General features: G+C 46.6%; 1 protein-coding gene across 5 annotated transcripts in view; it reads left to right on the forward strand.

Annotated features, from left to right (window-relative positions):
- Positions 1–18,688, forward strand: part of KIDINS220 (kinase D interacting substrate 220) — a 942,023-nt gene that overhangs the window by 188,232 nt on the left and 735,103 nt on the right. For all 5 annotated transcript variants that reach the window (XM_086926367.1, XM_086926369.1, XM_086926371.1 and 2 more), the window contains exon 8: positions 16,553–16,750. In XM_086926367.1, coding sequence (XP_086782493.1) covers positions 16,553–16,750 — 198 coding nt within the window. The remainder of the gene's footprint in view (positions 1–16,552; positions 16,751–18,688) is intronic.

The raw sequence follows: 18,688 nt of genomic DNA on the forward strand, positions 1-18,688 counted from the left end.
GGAGCAAACAGGGTCCTTCCAACTTATCAGTAATTGATCTCATTACTGACTCATGCTCCAGGAGTGGAATAGAACAAGACCAAGTAGGTCATGGGGGGGAAACTCTTGAGATGCAGTTTAATCTTGATAGCTCTCTACAAACAATTTTTGATACTCCGCCCACTACAGAAGATACGTCAATATCTAGTGGTCATATTCTCCCCATCTCTGACCCCTCTTCAAGTATCTCAATGGCTACACTGCAGCTTATGTTTTCCACTTTGTCGGCTGACATTAAAAGAGGGTTTAAAGAGTCCGCATCAAATCAGAGAGAGATCAGAAGTTACTGTGAGTCACTTGACAGTAAAATTGATGGTCTCACTGCGAGAACGGAGGCTCTGGAAGAGACAGTTGGTGGGCTATCCCTGCATCTAGATAATGCTAAAGAGGATATATCGAAACTTAAGAAGGAGGACTTGGCAATAGCGGAAAGAATGGAAACACTGGAAAACAATGCAAGGCGTGGTAACATTAGAATCCTGAATGTACCAGAGGGCTGTGAGGTCTTGGATGTTCAAGGCTTTATCATTCCGCTTTTAAAGCAGTCCCCCAACCTTGACCTGTCTGAAGAGGAGCTAGCTAAAGACATCCAAAGGATACATAGAGACCACTTTGGGCGTAACCCCCAAAGGACTAAGCCAAGGAAGATTTTGGTGAACTTCCATACTTACGCCCTAAAAGAGAAGATCCTTAACCTAGCTTTAAGGCAAAAATCTTTAACAGGCAAAGGGTTCCCTTTCCAGATACGATCTGACCTATGTAGGACTACCTTGGAAAAGCAGTGGGAATTGGGGAGGAGGATGGAAGCATTTCGGGGCCTGGGCGCAACAGTTCAAATGGGTTTTCCCGCTGCTCTGAAGATCATGTTTAACAACAAGATGTTTAATGTTTGCTTAGTTCAGGCGGCTGATGAGTTGTTGTTGTCTCTAGGGGGGGAAAGGGGGCCTCTTGTTAGAAAAGAGAAGTAACTTGAATTTGTATTTAACTACACAGGTCCCGTATCACTGGTCAGTTATCTGTTTTGTTTCTCCCTCCCCCTCCTTAGCCTTTTGGCTTTAGTCCCAGGTCTCTTAATTCTTGGGTTCCTTTAGCCACCTAGCTCTCTAACTCTCTAGTGAGTATGATTATGTCAGGTTGATATGAGGGTCTAAAGAAAAAGGGGCAATTGATATAATAAAAAACAATAAGGAACTTCACAAGTTAGGGCTATCTAACTAAATGTAAAACTTATAATGACTATAAAAAAAATAATAAAAAAATAGGATTATAAATAAAAAAAAATACTTTTAGAACTCACTCTGCAGGGGCTTGGGTAGGGGAAGGGGTACCATCAGCCGGACCTGATCCGGTCAGATAGTACAAGGGTTCCTCATGGGAGGGGGGGGGGTAGGTTGGGGCACTGGGGTGTTAGGGGTTGGGTAAATAAACACAAAAATTCCTCATTTAGGGTTCGGTTTCTGGTCATTTTTTTAATAAAACATGGGTAGTTAACTTAAATATGGTAGGAATTAGTGTTGATTCTCTTCTTTTAGCTAGATTTAGCAGATTAAGCGGATCTACGGGTAAGGCAGGATTCTTGACCTATGAGTAATCTTAGGATCCTCTCCTGGAATGTAAATGGCCTGCGCGCCAAACCAAGAGCAAATAAGATCATACAATACTTGCGAGATTCGGATGCGCAGGTCATTATACTCCAGGAGACACACTTAATTGAGGCTGAGATGCTCGAATTGGCCAAGAAAAATAGGTGGATTAACGTTTCTGTATCTTCCTCCCAAACACTGAACATAAGGGGTGTGACTATTCTTTTAAAAAAAAACATAAATACAAGTGTTATTTCGCAGAAGGTGGACTCCGGAGGGAGATGGGTAATTACTACTGTAGACATAGGTGGAGCTCGTTTGACTTTAGTAGGTTACTATGGGCCCATTCGGGATGATCCATCAGTTCTTGAACTATTATTTTCTCACCTTTTGCATTTCCCAGAGCCCATTATTATAGCAGGGGATTTTAACATCGTGCTCGACCCCTTGCTTGATAAGTCGCCAAGCAGCAGGCAGCAAGCATTGTCAAAATCTAGAGCTTTTCTTCTTAACTGTATGAGTCAGTATGGACTTACAGATATTTGGAGGATAAGAGCAAGGCTGGAATCTGGATTTTCGTTCCGAAATTTTAAATACCGGCACCAATCCAGAATCGACTTCATTTTAATAAGTCGTAATTTGGTAGACTCGGTAAAGAACATCAGTTATTTGCCCTCGCATCTGTCCGACAACTCTTCAGTATCTTTAAATCTCTATGGAGTAATTACAACTTCTTCTAGATCTTGGTCTCTCGACCGATCCCTTCTCTCGTCTCCAGATGATGTTTCATCTATTAAATCTGAAACCCGCGAGTTTATGCAAGTAAATATCGGCTCTGCGGAACCTCGTATAGTATGGGATGCTTACAAGTGCTTTCTTCGAGGTGTAATTAAAAACAAGGTTGTGTTTCGAAGGAGGCAATACACTCAAGAAATAGTATCCATTGAAACTGACCTACTTGCTGCACAAGCTGAATTAGATACCAGCTATAATGCTCCTAATCACGATCTTTCATTGCTACACAAAAACTTGCTTGCCCTAAACGAGAAACTGGCTTCCGTCCTGAATCAACGTATCCACCAGAAATGGGAGGCAAGCAAGTTATCCCATTTCGAATACGGGGAGGGGGCTGGCAAACTACTGGCCTGGAAGTCCAAAATTGACCAGGCACGCAACATCATAGACTCTGTAATAACGAGCAAAGGCACCCTCTCTTCAGGCTCAGAAATTAGAACAGCTTTTAAGGATTTCTTTAGAAATATATATCAGGAGGATAGGAACATCACTACTGACAGTGTAGATAGCTGGTTAGAAGGTGTCTCCCTACCATCATTATCTTCTGAACAAAGTGCCTTCTTGGATAGGGAGATTACTGAGGATGAGGTGGCGTTGGCTATTCAGGGCAGCTAGGGAGGCAAGGCTGCAGGCCCAGATGGCTTGCCAGCTGAGATCTATACAAATCTGGTGGTAGAAATATCTCCCTTCCTTGCTGTCCTGTTTAATCAAATACTGCAGAAGGGGGCCCTTCCACCAACATCTTTGAATGGCGCATCTATCACGCTTATTCTGAAACCTGGTAAACCTGCTACCAACTGTGGTTCGTACCGTCCCATATCAATCTTGAATGCAGACTACAAAATCTTTGCATCCCTTTTAGCAAGCAGGATGGGCCTGGTTGCCCCTGATATTTTACACCCTAACCAGAAGGGCTTTGTTAGGGGTCGCCAACTTTACGAACTTACTTATGATCTTATAGGCGTCATAGATATAGCGATTAAGGACTCCATTCCATTGGCTATCCTCACATTGGACGCCACCAAGGCCTTCGACAGGGTCAATTGGACATTCCTGTTGGGGGCCTTGACAAAATTCGGCGTGGGTGAGGGCTTCCGTAGAGCGATGGAGTTGCTGTACCATAGTCCAACTGCCTCTGTACTGGTAAATGGGGTCCTGTCTGAACCCTTTGCAATTACAAGAGGAACACGACAGGGCTGCCCTCTACCCCCTCTGCTATTTGACCTCTATATCGAGCCCTTTGCGCAGAAATTAAGAGAGGATGATACCATCAAGCCCTTTATCTATGGAGAGTGGGAAAAGAGGGTGGCCCTCTATGCGGACGATGTCATGATATTGACATCAGAAAGTAGCACCGCGTTCCCTGCAGCCATTAAGTTAGCCTTGGAATTCGGGGAAGTGTCAGGATATGAGATAAATGCCTCAAAGACTGAGATTATGGTTTGGAACGACGATGCGAGCGGTCTCAATGAACAATTAAGTGCAAGTTTGCGCTAGCTAGGGCTAAACATCGTTAAAGATATTACTCAGATTTCCCCCTTGAATTTTGCAGTAATCGCAAAAGAATGTCGAAAGCTAATGAGATCTTGGCAACACCTCCCCCTGTCTTTGTTAGGTAGAGTGAATCTGGTAAAAATGTCTATTCTGCCGAAGGTTTCTTTTTATCCAACACAATTCCACTTTTTTTTTACCCTTCCTTGTTGGCTAAGTTACAGGGCGAAATTTCTTCATTTCTTTGGAAAAATAAAAGCCCAAGGATAGCCTGGAAAAAAATCAGGCGCCGCAGGGAGAAGGGGGGGCTGGCGGGCCCAGATTTACAGAGCTATGCGTGGGCGTTTCAACTATCGCACTCACGAATGCTTCTCAAAACGCCAACAGATGAGGGTATTGGCAGTATGTTTTTGGCTCTATTGAGTTTGAAGGTGTCGGTCAATCTGGCTACCTGTTTAAGTTTGTTGATCCCAAATAAAAAAAAAAGGTAAAATTGAAGGTGCTGCATGGCCTGGCAAGAACTTGGGCAAAGATGAGATCTACAATTAACTTGGGGTATTATTCTAGCAGATCTCCAATATGGGAGTTACCCTTGGCTCCAGGCTGGGCATGTGACACACTAGTACTCCCGTTAAGAGAGGCTGGAATATCAGTCTGGGGAGATCTGTTCCTTGAAGGGACCTTGCTTCCTTGGGAATATCTATTAAACACGGTGTGGCCCAACTTGTCCAGATTTAAATACTTGCAAATATCGAGTTGGGCTCAAGCTGTTACCACCCAAACTACACGCTGAATCAACTTGCTATTAGGGGGAGGTTGTGAACTCGAATCTCTTCTGTTAGATAAACCGTCAGCAAAAAAAGAGATCTCTTTGTGGTACAATTTAATATTGGAGGAGATCGAGGGCAACTTCCACCTTCCAGAACTATTGTGGGGAGAATCGATGCCAGGCTTGAATGTGAAAGATCTGTGGTTAACCCCTTCACTGCGGCTGCTATTCCGCCGCAGTGCTAAGGGGGCGGGGCGGCTGCCCGGCGGGGGGGCATGCTGGTGACAGAACCGCTCCGTCACCAGCTGCGGTTGAGCTGTGCTCATGACGGAGCGGTTCCGTCATGGCCCCGCCCGCTCAATAGAACGCGAAGCGCAGGCGCCAAATCAGCACTGCGCAGGTGCGGCGGCCGGGCCATGACGGAACCACTCCGTCATCAGCACAGCGCCACCGCGGCTGGTGACGGAGCGGTTCCGTCATTAGCATGGATAGGGTTAATGTCCTGTAAAGTACTCTGGGACTTAGTTAAACCAGCCTGGCTTCGTAGAAACCATCTTTCCACCCTACATAGGGCATACTACTCCCCACAGAGGTTGTCCAAGTTTTCTCTGGGGGGTCCTGTGGTTTGTGCAAGGTATTTAGAAGTTTTCTATAGCGCTAACAAGACCCGAAGGTATCAGAGCGCTTCACAGTAGAGGACAAGAAAAAGAGAACAGCATGAGACAAACCCAATAAAAGCAATCGGCGAGAGACAATTTGGAAAGAAGAAAAGTTCGGACAGCAGGGCTTCTTGGTGCTGGATTCAACATTACCGCAAGGATACTGAGATGTTTGCAGCTCCAAGTTATCCACAACCAAGGGAGCGGATAAGGCACAAGGATTTAAGTTGGCTCTTGAATTCTGCATAGGACGGTAGAGTTCTGATGTGCGGGGGGATGGCGTTCCATATTTTGGGGGCATTTCCTGAGAAAGAGCAGTCCGCAGTTCTCTTTCTTCTGGTTTTTGGTAGGATGAGCAGCAGGGAGTTAGAGCTTCTCAGATTTCTGGCTTGGCCTGCTTTTTTGAGCTTGTTAGCCAGGTATTCCGGTTTGCCGGTGTGGAGGGCCTTGTGGGTTAGGCAGGCCGTTCTGAAGGTACTTCGCATTTCCGCAGGGAGCCATTCGAGTTCTTTGAGTGCCGGGGAGATGTGGTCATATTTTTTGCAGCCTGTGATCATTCTTGCTGCCGCGTGAAGTGTTGTTTTTAGTTGTGCCAGGTGCGATTTGGGGATGCCTGTTAGGATTGAGTTCCCATAGTCCAGTCTTGATAAAACTAGAGATTGTGTGGTTTAAAAGAGGCCCCGGATACGCATATGTTCTTGGATTGCCCTCACCTGGCGCCTTTTTCGGACTCAATCAGCAACAAACTTTCATCTTCTCTGGGCTTTAAAGTAGTGATCGACCTTCGCATTGTCATCTTTGGAGTCGGGGACCAGATTCAGCCAAAAATCTACTGTTCTATTCTATTCTGGCGGCCCGCAGAGAAATCTGCAAGCATTGGAAGGATGCATCTACCCCTACATTTCACGAATGGTGCAATTCAATCCTTCAAATCTCGAAACTAGACCTCGCCAGCGCTGGGAAACAAGACAAAAGAGCTTTCTGGCATTTGTTGGACTGATCACATTGAATCTCTTTTTTTTTTCCCCAGGTCCGATGATTACGTAGCCATGGTTTATTTTCTTTGCAATGCCCGATTCTCGGTTGGCATCAGTCATGATAGTAACTGGCTCAATGGGTGTCATCTGCCATTTGGGTAACAAGGTGTGTTGATTCTAGTGAGCCAGTCGTTGCTGTTGGGAACTACTTACCATCTCCCGCTCGCCTTCCCTGACAGTTTTGACTGAGGCAGCATGACTGTTCTCTCTATACCTCACTACCCTCTTTGGTTGCCTGGCAGCTAGAAACCATGAACGTGAATGAGGACACAAAAAAAAAAGACCCACCCCGGCGCGCCTTCGTGCGTGCAACGCGGATCCAATCCTTACTACAGGCCTGTTTAGGGCCCCCTTTTCTTCCATTTCTTTTGGTGGAACAGTGTGCAAATGCCTTTGGGCTTCAAAACTTGCAGTTTTTGTGGGCGTCTCATGTTGGCGACGGACCCGCACCTCATTTGCATGTGGTGTTTGGGGGAGGATCACGGCAACACTAATTGCGCGGCGTGCCACAGTTGAAGCCGAAGTCGCAGCGGGAGCGCCGGATGAAACTTCTATCGGCGTGTCTCTCCAGGTCGACGTCCTCCCCTCGGTCCGCTTAGGCGGACGGCTTCAGGCGGCGGATGTCGTCGTCCTCACCCTTCTCTGATGTCTCGTGAGTGTCGCTCCCCGGTGGGTAAGTGACGCAGTTTGTCCCCGGGGGCTGGTTTCCGGCCTGCCGGTGGCGTGGACTCACCGCGGGCGATGCGACCCGCGTGTCGTCTTAGCCACCGTTTCCCGGTGTTGGGGCGTCGAGAGTCCAAATGGAGACATACGCGCGCCGGCTTTGCAGGCCTCGTTGGCGTCTTCTCCTCCTTCCCCTCCTGGGGCATCAGCGGATCCCTGGCTCGAATCCAGGCTTGGAGGATGTGGTGCTGTTGGGGTGTGGCTCCTCCGGGCACCTCCTTCAGGCTACGGCGTCTCTGCTTCGCCGCAAACTCCAGCGGGAGTCCCTGTGGTGTCGAGGGAGGTCGCCGGGGCTCGGGTCGTATCCCCAAGCCCCTCTTGGTCCTTTGACAAGGTGATCCTGTCTAAGGCCGAGGTGACTCCACTACGGCGCCGGCAGAAGCTGGACCGTGCGGAGCCACAGGGGTCGGTGGACCCTCCTCGTCCGGCTCCAGGTCGAGGTCGGGGGAAGACCCCTCGTCCCTCTCCGGGCCCCTCTCGTCCCTCCCCACAGGTGGTTGCTTCATCGGAGGGCGAGTCGGAGGTTTAATTGTCCCTGGCACCGCCTCATGGGTTGCAGAGCGATCTACGCCTCATTCTGGGCTGCAGCTGGTGGAGGGCTTCGTGTCACTCCCCAGGCCCGTCTTGTTCCCCCACGCAGGGGGATGCCTCACGGGGGTCGGGTCGGCGTGGCTCCGGCGCTGTCCCGGGGCCGGTGCGGTTCCAGTCCCACTTCGGTCTCCGGAGCGGGTTGACTTGGAGGAGCCCTGTCTAGTGACCCCGGATGGTACCAACATCCTGCCTCAGGCAGCGGACTCTACAGCTCTGCGCAGCGGTCGTGCCGCAGATTTGTCTTCAGATGCTCCTTCTTCTCCAGAGGCAGGCTGTATATTGGTGTCGTCCTCACCTGAGACGGGTCGCCGTGTGGTCTCTTTTTCACCAGCGTCGAAGGGCGGCTCCCCGTCCTTCCTGAGGCAGAGGTGTTCGTCGGAAGAGCGGCAGGTCCCTTATTCTTCGGCTCCTTCTGACTTCCAGGTCTGGCCCTTGCCCATCCGCTTGGCATCAGGGACGGTCGCCTTAGTTTGCAGCCGTCGCCCACGGAGGAACTGCTTTCTCCGCCGCGGGGCCCTACGTAGGTGGGTGCGGCCTTCGCCCACGCGATGTCCACGGCTGTGGGCATCCTGAGTATGGGTGATCCGGTGGCTCACTTTCCGGCGGACCATCTTTTGGAGGTCCTCCACCAGGGCTCTGGTGGGAGGGAAATCTTACTTCCCTTTGAAGGTTCACTCCTTTCTTCCTTGAAGGGGGCTTGGAGGCGTCCTGCCTCAGGAGACCCGGTGCCTCAACAACTTTTCACTGGCACCTCCCGGTGCCGCTTGACCCAGTGTGTCTTTCCCTGCACCCCTCGTCCGCCAGCCCACTTTTGCGGACTGCTTTTCCCTGCCTCCACTGTTGACCCCGCCGTCCCGAGAGGCCCGCTGACTGGACTCTTGGGGGCGCAACATGTTCGCCAGTGCTGCCCTGCGGGCCCTTAACACCTTTTGTGTGCTGACTAGGGCCTCCTCATGTTTGTGGGACTCGGCTGAGTCTCTGGGATCCACGGCATCTCAGGAGTCTGGTCAGGTGGACTTGCGGCATCATGCTTTGGATGGCCGGGAGCTTGCAGCCTTTATTCTCAGCTCCGGACATCTCTGAGGTGCTGGGCCGGGCCATGGCCTCCTCAGTCGCTCTCCGCCACCATGCTTGGCTTTGGGACGGAGTATTCTCTGAGAATATTCGGGAGCAACTCATCGACCTTCCGTTTGATGGCAACCTGTTGTTCCATGCCGCGGTCGATTCCGCCATCCAGAGGCTCTTGGTGGGGCTCCGTTCTCCTCCTCCTCGGTCCTCTCCTCCACCTCCTCGGTCCTCTCCTCCTCCTCCTCCGTCCTCTCCTCCTCCTCCGTCCTCCTCCTCCGTCCTCTCCTCAGTGACTAATGAGTTGGGTTGATTCTGGGCCTTCTTAGGTCGGTTGTTCTGGCTGTGGAGTGTATATTCTAGCCGTTGCGTCCTTCTTGGGACTTTAGCTTTGTTGGCTGCTGGACGGTCCTTTTGTTGATTGTGTGTGTGTTCTGCAGGAGTTGTTGTGCAGACTTGACCCTGAGAGTAGGCCTTCTGCTGTGCTTTGGCTGCTGTCAAGCCTTCCGCAGGAGTGTTTTTTTCCCTGTGGCTCTTTTGTTTTCTCCTCTGCTGTGGAAGTTCTTCCAAAGAGGGTTCCCTTATCTTGAGACTTACCATTTCCTATGTGGGGTAGTGCTGGCTGTCACGTGGCTTGCGCTGTGCTAGGGTGTTCTGGTCGCCTTCGGGTGCCTGTTTCTCCATGGCGTTTTGGGAGTTTGCATTGCTTCCTGAGGTTGTGTGCGCATCCACTCCTGGTGGTGTGCCCGGGCATCTCCTCCTCTCCCTACTCCTGTCCTGAGGTCTGGGATGATCCTGTGTTCTCCCTTGCCAGGCGCCGCCAACTGGGCCTTCCTGGGGCCTCGGTCTGTTCCTTGCTTCTGGCGGTTTTTGGGCTGCTGCCGTTGTTCTGGCTGGCAGGCTGCTCTCCATCTGGAGTGGATTTCCCATCTTTTCCCTTGTTTCCTTGGGCCCTCCAGGGTTCTTCTTCCGCTTTTCCTGTCTCGGCATTGTGCGGAAGCTATGTTGCCTTGCGGGGGAGTGGGGTGCTTTGGCCTATATGGCCTTGCCCTTAGTTCCTCTGCTGTGAGTGTGCGAGCCTCTTCAGCCTTCTTTTCCCTCCTACATCCCTTTGAGGTCGGTGGGGTTCTGCTTGTGGGGATTCCCTTGCCTGGCAGGGGCGAGGTTCTACCTGGTCCACAGTTCTGGTCCCCTGTGGGGACCTCTGTTCTGTATTGGCTGGTGGGGTCCTTTCACAGACCCTCCCTCCCAGAGGTTATTGCTAGGGTATCTAGTCTATGTGAAGGAATCTGCGGCTAGTCGTCTCTATCATATGTACGAGTTACTTACCTTCGATAACGATGTATCTGGTAGAGACGATTCTAGCCGCAGATTCCTTCACGGCCTGCCCTTCCTCCCCTATTCTGCGTGGACCCTTGAGTTGGTCTTTGGTACTCGCCTCCCGGTAGGGGGCTGTGACTCCTGTGAGTGGCTTCCTGTTCTTGATGGGTGGCTCCGTCTGGAGACGGTTCATTCCTCCTTTGGTTCTTGGTGGATGGGGTTCCGGTGTTCCGGTGCCCTGCTGCTCTGGCTCCTCTAGGTTTGGGGGGGGGGATTGCTTTCTATCCCTGTCCTCCCTCCCCTCCCTTCCTTCCATTGCTATCCTCTGATTTAGGATCATCTGGCCATGTCTTGCCCTTTTCCCTTGCGGGTGGTTGCCCTCTATGTTGGGATGGCTTGGAGGTTTGTTGTCCCTGTCTGTCTTGGGACTGGTCCCATTCATTGCTCAGGATGGAGGTGGTAGGTTTACTATGTGTGCCATGTATTTTACGCATGGTCTTGCCTCCGGGGCACGGGATGGGAGGCCGTCTATGTGCTGGCAGGGTGACTGCGCAGGGTTCTGCTTCTTCTTTCCTCTTTCCCTGCCTTTGGGTGCTGCTGTGTTGACACTACTTTGGGGGTGTTGTTAGCCACCGTTTCTTTCCAATTTTTCTGCTCTTCGCACACTGTTCCAATGCTTCCACAGTTTTTTATCTGGTGGTTCCGCGTTGTGGTGCGGAAAAGTTCTCCGCAGAAAACTGACGTAGGCGCGCCGGGGTGGGTCTTATGTGACCTCGCTGACGTCACGTACACGGACGAAGCCTGGGCGGAGTCGCGTGATGTAGCCCCTCCCCCGGCGCGCAGGGATGCTGTGTCAAAAAGTTTCCGGATCCAGTCTCATGCCTGGGCATAATTCTACATGAAGGAATCTGCGGCTAGAATCGTCTCTACCAGATACATCGTTACCGAAGGTAAGTAACTCGTACTTCTCTGTCATTTTCTTTTCCTATTCTCTCTTTATCTTTAATGCCCTTGCCTTGGAAAACAGATAACAAGATGTACAATTTTATGGTCATATGAGATTGTTTTTCATCTTTGACTATCAGTATTTTCAATAAAAAGTATCATACATCTGAAATAGCTGTTTCCGTATATATACTCTCATAGATCTGTCCAGCATTCTTCTCACTGACCTGTCAGTTAATTGAATTCTCCAGTATTGGATCTTTCATAGATTCACATGCTTGAATCATTGCCCTTCTTCGTAATGGGACTTAGAGTACCAAAATAAAGCACTATGTATTATTATCATAGGCTAATATGACAATGAACTATCACTTTAATAGCCTATCTATGTCATTTTAAAACAAGAACCAAACTTCAGCCAAGATGCGATAGCACCCTCTAAAATACTACCAAGAGAGGCTGAATCCCTCAGACTTTCTACCGGGAGTCTCTCTGATCTCTACTCAGTTATCCTCTAACTGGTATTGTAAAACATATTTACTACTAGTACCATGCCTGAAACATCTAAAAAAGGGCTCTTTAGACCCTATGGCACTTGTGGGAGGAAATGCCTTCATTCAGATGACCCCCCCACCCCAAAATAGTGTATTTACTTCCTCTACCCTCAGCATAAGGTGAAAGACTGTAACATCTGTTGCATCTTCTCTACTAAGACCTTAAAAGCCAACAAGAAGAGGCTTATTTTGTGGCTTCAGAAAGCCGAATCAAAAAAATTCAACCAACTCTGTAGAGGACAGTGACTCTTCATCTACCTCTCACAAAAGGTCACATAAGAGAGAAAGGTTTCTTGAACAAGGGACGTCTGAAGAGTCCAGATATGCCTTAAAGAAGACTCATCACAAGTCTGTGAAGCACAGTTCAAAAAAGGGGAAACTAGACAAAATCTCCTCAGGAACTAGCAGGTCTGATCCTACAACTCCATCTGTACAGCCTGGAGTTACTCCTTCAAAATCTTCCTCAGAGCTGTCAACAACAAGGCCAAAAAAGGCATGAAAAGCTCGGCGATGACTGCTTTACCGTTAACATAACCATCGCCGATGAAGACAACAATTACCACAGTGACGATGACGAAAGCGTTGACAACAACATCGACAATGCCTTCCAACAATCATTGGCTCCCATTCCAGAAAGCACTGACCACAAAACAAGTGCCACCGCCAAAGACGACCCCGTCGATGACCACCGTGTCAATAACTGCCATGTGGATGCCTGCCTCATCGACGAGAATAACGTTGTTGACTACAACACCGTCAACGAATACTTTTCTCCTACCATAACACACACTTCCCTGCAAAGTGTCCTCTCTCCTTCCAAACCACCTTTTGGACATTGAAGAGTCAGAGGATGAAGGCCCATTCTGGACAGTTCACAGCCCCTCAGAACTCCATGTCAAACACCAGGATGAGGAGGAAGACTAATATTACCAAGATTACTATAAACCAGGGTATTTGGAAAGACCTAAACATCAGGAAGACCATATCCAACAGTATGGCCACTCTCCTTCACAAGAAGCTGTAGTGTAGGTGCCTCTATCATTATTGCAAGGCCTGTAAGGGGTTCTTTAAGGATTATCAAAAGAGGTTTCCAGAGCTCGCAACACCACTACTGCCAGCCTAGTGCTTCACTTCCATCACCAAAAACACCAAGGCCAGTCCCACCACCTTTAACACCCAGTATGCCTCCAGCATCTTACATTGCAGTGTCTCTGAGGGAGGAACCTACATTATCGGATGATGATCAGGTGGAGAAACAGATTTCTGACGATCCCTCCAACCAGAAATGGAATGACTACCCAATTCTTTCCCCATGTCCACCAGCTCCATCGTCGGTGTGGTGGGGGGTGTGGGGGGGACACCTTCTCACTACCAGATGATGACGAACTGTTCAAAATTATAACAACCCTGAAACCTTCAAATTACTTTAATGATCCACTGCCCGCCAAGTACTTCAAAGAGCTTAGATCCTCCGTGCTCCCACTCTGGTCTAAGATCGTCCACAAATCACTCATAGAGGGCCTGATTCTTGACTGCCTCAAAATAGGACAAGTCATGCTCATCCCAAGGAAGCCTAATGCAGTATTGTCTGATCCTTACAACTTCCGTCCAATCTCTAATAGCATGACCTTAACGAAGCTATTTGAGAAATACATTCACGAACAACTCTGTAATCACATAGAACAGTTTCAACTCCTTCAAAAGAGGACTTGGAGGGATTGCAACCTCTGTGACCAAAGTCTCCCAATCTGACCCGTGGACCGAGGAATAACAGCAAAGGTACCACGGTTGACTACACAGGACCCAGAGTTCCTTGAGCATCTTCCATCTCCTGCATCCGCAGCATCAGGGCCACTCCATTGAAGTCTATGGTGGTTTTGCTGTAAAGTTTGGAATTAGAATGGAAATTTTTTTGGTGGCCAGGTATTTGTCCAAATACTCCTTATTGCCCCTCTAAACCTTCAACCTGTCAGATTTGGTCACCCAAGTCGAGCCAGAATACTTGTAATCAATTCGGTGGATTTTGCTCTTTTTGGACTCTAAAAATTAATATTAATATAATCCATGTTTATAAATTGGTGTTGAATTTCTTTTGTGTCGTGTGGAATTCTTGGTACTGTTAAATGCTTTACAATAGTTCCTTTGTTTAAGCCTTGCTGATCAAAGCCAAAGCTACCCAGGGTTGAGCTCAAGGTTTTACAAATTAGCCTGACTAGACCAAAAACAGGTTTTGCGAGGGTATTACACGGTAAGATTGCACAACCATACCATATAATACACCTAAATCATCACATATTGTAATCCTGATTGGTTTCTGAGTTATATTTTTTGCTGAATATTTACGATTTTGTTTTCTCCATCTGTTCTTGGTGGAAATTGTGTAGTTAAAAGAGATTTCAATGAGGCAAAATATGCAGTAATAAGGTGTGCACACTCCAATACAACATGTCATCCCTCATTCTGAGCTCATTAACTTGGAATCTTATGGAGAATTTGACATGTTGAAGTACCACACCCTGTAGAGTCAACATTTGCCTAGTACGAAAGGAATAGCAAGTAAATTTAGCACCTTTGGTTTTCTTTTGGGTTATCATAAGTATTGCCCACATAGGTCATGTAATGGTTGCATTCCCAGTCTCATCACTGTGTTGGGCGTGGTATTTTATTTTGTGATTAAGAGGCACACAAACTATCTACATAGTACATGATGTTTCATTGGGTATGCACAAGCTGTTTTACGATACCCCTTATTATTAAAACATTACTGCCAACAGTTGATTATTTTTGCACTTTTTTCAGTATCCTAGAGTTTGGTGAAAAAAGAGTTTGGTCTTACTGCAGGCTTTCCTGAATTGTATTGAAAATATCACTGGTTCTATAGGCCACTGGTAAATAAATCTGTGATCATGCCTCACATTCATTTACTCTTCCTTCCATCAGCCCCTGTTAATAATTTTTATTATTCTGGGCAATTAAGTATACATAATTTGTGCAGGCCTGGGCCGGTAGGCAACCTTGGATACGTTGGGAGATTCTTACATTACTATATGACATCGGTGGATTAAATGCTCTTGATCTTGGGCAGCTCAATGTAGTTTTGTGCCTTACTGGATACATGGGCTATGGGATCTTCCTCACCTGTGGTTGGAGCGTGCAGCCCCTCTAACCCAGTCGCAGGTACTTTTCCAAAAGGAGGTACGGAGTTACCGTGTTTGATTCAATAAATGCACAGCTGCTCCTGGGCGAATCTCCTGAAGCGCCAAACGGGTGCACGTCTGTTCTCGCCGTATACCATGTTGCACTGGAGCCTATGGTTTCCAATCACAGAAACCCATTTCGCCTTAAGAAGTCAATCCTACTGTCCAAGTCTCAAGAGTGAAAGGAATGCATACTTTACACAAAAACTGGCTTATCCCTTTCCAAGAATTTAAGACCTGGAAGTAATCACCTGCATCTGGGTCAGCCAGGCCAGCCTCTAGAGACCAATGATCATCATTCATCTGCTGACTGGCTTCCCCATCAATGTAGATGTGTGCAGTAATTTTCTAAGAATAGATGTTCTCTTGAATGAAGTGATTTATATCGACCACATGCAGGTGGAAAGCAACATTGAAGTGGCATTGTTTGGTGAGCATTTTGACTAATTTCCATTGCCCTGTGGTAGTTACCAGCAAATGCTATCCAAATAAATGTAATCTCTGTGCAAGATCAAACCAACTGTTCAGTGCAACTTGCTTGAGTAACTGACATAACTGCATATCCATTACCAGCTGACATCCTCACCGGTCGCACAATATAATGCTGACTTTGGCTATTGATGGATTGCTGCCTTATCTCAGTGCTCCACGAGCAACTGCACCAGAAGACGCCCAAGCAGATGTTGAACACAAAAGGTTAACAAACCTGCAGCATTTTTAAACATTATTAAGGAAGACGCAAACAATACCTCACAACTCCAGTGTGAATACCAAGAAGAGTCTTAACATAGATGTACATCAGGAAGTCAGCAACTGCTGCCTTCAGCCCAATCACAGCATACCACCTGCATCCTTTTAACACCTTTCCATACTCGCATCCAGGGCAGACTCGATCAGGAGGCACGTCATTTATTTCTTTGTATCTGGAGCACTCACATCATGTAGTTTGAGGTAAATGCTGCAAATGGACTAAGGTACTGCACTTGCAGACTCCTTCCTAGGGTTTGCCTCATCAACCTCATATAAAGACCCACAGCAATTTATTTCAATCCAGCAAACCATGCATTTACCATGACAATCTATTACATTCTCAGCATAACAACCATTTTATTACCATTATTGACTCCCTTTTTGCTTTCTGCTTAAGCAAATTGTAAAGATTTCTGAATATAGCTCGTCTGGACATTGAATCATTTTTTAAACTATTTTAAATCCTTGAACTTTGTCAGTAAATCCGCCCTTAGGAAGGACAGCCTTGTTCATGGTTTACTACCAAACTACAGGGGTTTGTGCCTTTGAAGTCAATGCTCAACTTAGTTGGTAAATAAACAATACTATGAGTGGTGGAAGTTCTTCAAAATGCACCATCATTGTCTGTATTCACTCCACATTTCGATATCAACAGATAGCATATTTTGAAAATCTCTAAAATAATTCATTCATATTTATGGCACTATCCCAAACCAAATACAGCCTGAAAATAATTTGACATTTATGCTACTCAAATACCAACCATCTTCTGCATCTAATAACTGTTTTCAGTCTCAATATTTCATCAAACTACATAGTGTTTGTTGGAACTTGGTTAACCCCTCACGTCCTCAACTAATCTGTTACTACATTGTGTTTGAGCCTAAAACTAACGTCACCAATCTTGTTCCAGGAAGCTTCATAATATGCTGCTGATCTTCATCTCTCCTTTTAAGTATTTTGGCCGAACCAGAACTTAAAAAGAATGAATGTCCTTTGTGAGTGAAACAGTGTTGTCTTCTCATTTCTTTCAGAATTCTATGACTGCACTTATCGTAGCAGTTAAAGGCGGATACACAGACACGGTTAAAGAAATTTTAAAAAGGAATCCAAATGTCAACTTGACAGATAAAGATGGAAATACTGCTCTAGCAATTGCAGCAAAGGAAGGACATACAGAAATTGTACAAGATCTGCTGGATGCGGGAACCTATGTAAACATACCAGATCGGGTTAGTAAGCATTTTGTTTTTTGTCAAATATGGAAATGTTAATTTTATGTTTCTCTCAGTATTTATTTTTTCATATATAAATGCTTTTTCATTTACATTGATTTTTAATGTAAGCAACATCACATCATAAAGGGACAACTGTGCGCATCTTGCACTAATCGAAGAAGTCTCCCATGGTGTGATTACCCAGGGTTCCCAGTACTCAGGCTGCACTCTTCTGCATTGTAAAGTGCGCATACACCCCTGCTAGACTGAATAGAAAATGCAAAATAAAATAAAATAATCTCCGCTCCTATTGGTTTTGATATGCTAGAACTGTGCCTGCATTTTTCTTGAGGAAATGTTGAATATATGTGCTCAGTTTCTTTCTCTCTAAATGCCCTCTTTTCTAGCATGGAACTCTTCATACGCTGAGTTGGGATAATTGTGTTGCTACCTTCCTCAGGTCATCTAAATTATTAGGGTATTATGGTCAGACGGTGTTATTCTCATATATTCTGTATGTGTTACCGAAGTGTGGATCTGTATGATAGTCTGTCCAACCTGACATACAAATCGTTGACTTGGGATTAGTAGAAGTTTTCCCTCTCATCAGGGCAAAGGAGCTTCTATACTTCTGCCAGTCTCTAATTGCGTGAACATTCTCCACGCCACACACTGAATTTTAGGCTTTTGCCCCAGCCAAGGGGGATGCCGTCTTTCTAATTGTATGTCTAGGGTCCAGTTGCAGTCAGTATTTAGCATTAACAGAACGTCATGCCAGACACTCGAATATGGTCCTGAAGAATTTTGTTTGGTCTGTATTAGGAGTCGTATATGCTTCCCAGTTTGATGTCCGGTCCGTTGAGTTAATCTCTGAGGGCATATCTTTTATTTCTATTTGTGTGTCAGTGGCTTTAAAGGATACTCTGTGTCTGAACCTGTAGTATAATGATAGTAGCGTATCACGTACAGTTTACACCTCTATCTACATTGTAATCTACCTAGTTTGTTGCCTCCAAGGTGTGTTCCTAGAAGTAATGCTTTTTCGATACCCCAGCATTGTAGCTATAAATGAATTTTGTAACATTTAGAAACACTGCCCATGCCTAATGTCTCTCCTATAGATTATGTTAATCCCCTCCATGAGTGTGCCTATCTGAGGTGCTGAGAAATTGAACATTCCAATGCCTTGTACACCAAATACTGTGTCAAGAATCTTTAAAATGCACCAATCTTTGAAATGCATCAACATAGAAAGCTGTCATGACCAATGTTGAATTCGATACCAGGTCCTCTTTAACTGCTGTAGACCAGTTCCTTAAACCTTCATCTGTGAAATGCACTCCAGCTTCTCTATAGAAAATATTCAGCACTCGTGCTCAAGACCCTCTGTTTCGAAGGGGAGACCTTCCTCCTGTTCGGGTAATCATAGTAGCTCTGAGAAAGAGCTATGCTACTGCTCCTTCTGCTGACAGATAAAGAGTGGAAGCAGTTAGATGCAGTAGGATGCAAGGTTTTTGGCATGTATAGAAAATGGTTACAAGTACCACTAGTGCCAAAACACTGCTGGACCGGTATTACTGTTCCATCTGGGACTTTCTGTAAAGGTTTGCAGAGAACATTTTCAAGAAAGAAAATGAAAGACCTCAAAAAAATCATTTTAAACAACATGATCGTGTCTAAACAGATTATTGGTGACAACAACATGATCGTGTCTAAACAGGTTATTGGTGCAGCTGGTCATTTCTCTGATTTATAATTTCTTGGCTATTGCCATGGCTTGCCAATAAAGGGCTCATGTTGGCCGCAACTCGCTGGGTAAAAACCTGAAGCCCTGCAGAGAATTTTCAATCTTTCTTTCTGTGGTACTACGCTCATTGTGTACCTATAAAAGAAGGGATGCACCATATGAAATCTGAGGTGGACACGCTTAAGACTGTGGGTCTTGAGATGAAG

The sequence above is a fragment of the Lissotriton vulgaris genome, chromosome 6 (genome assembly GCF_964263255.1).
Source record: "Lissotriton vulgaris chromosome 6, aLisVul1.2, whole genome shotgun sequence".
NCBI lineage: Eukaryota > Metazoa > Chordata > Amphibia > Caudata > Salamandridae > Lissotriton > Lissotriton vulgaris.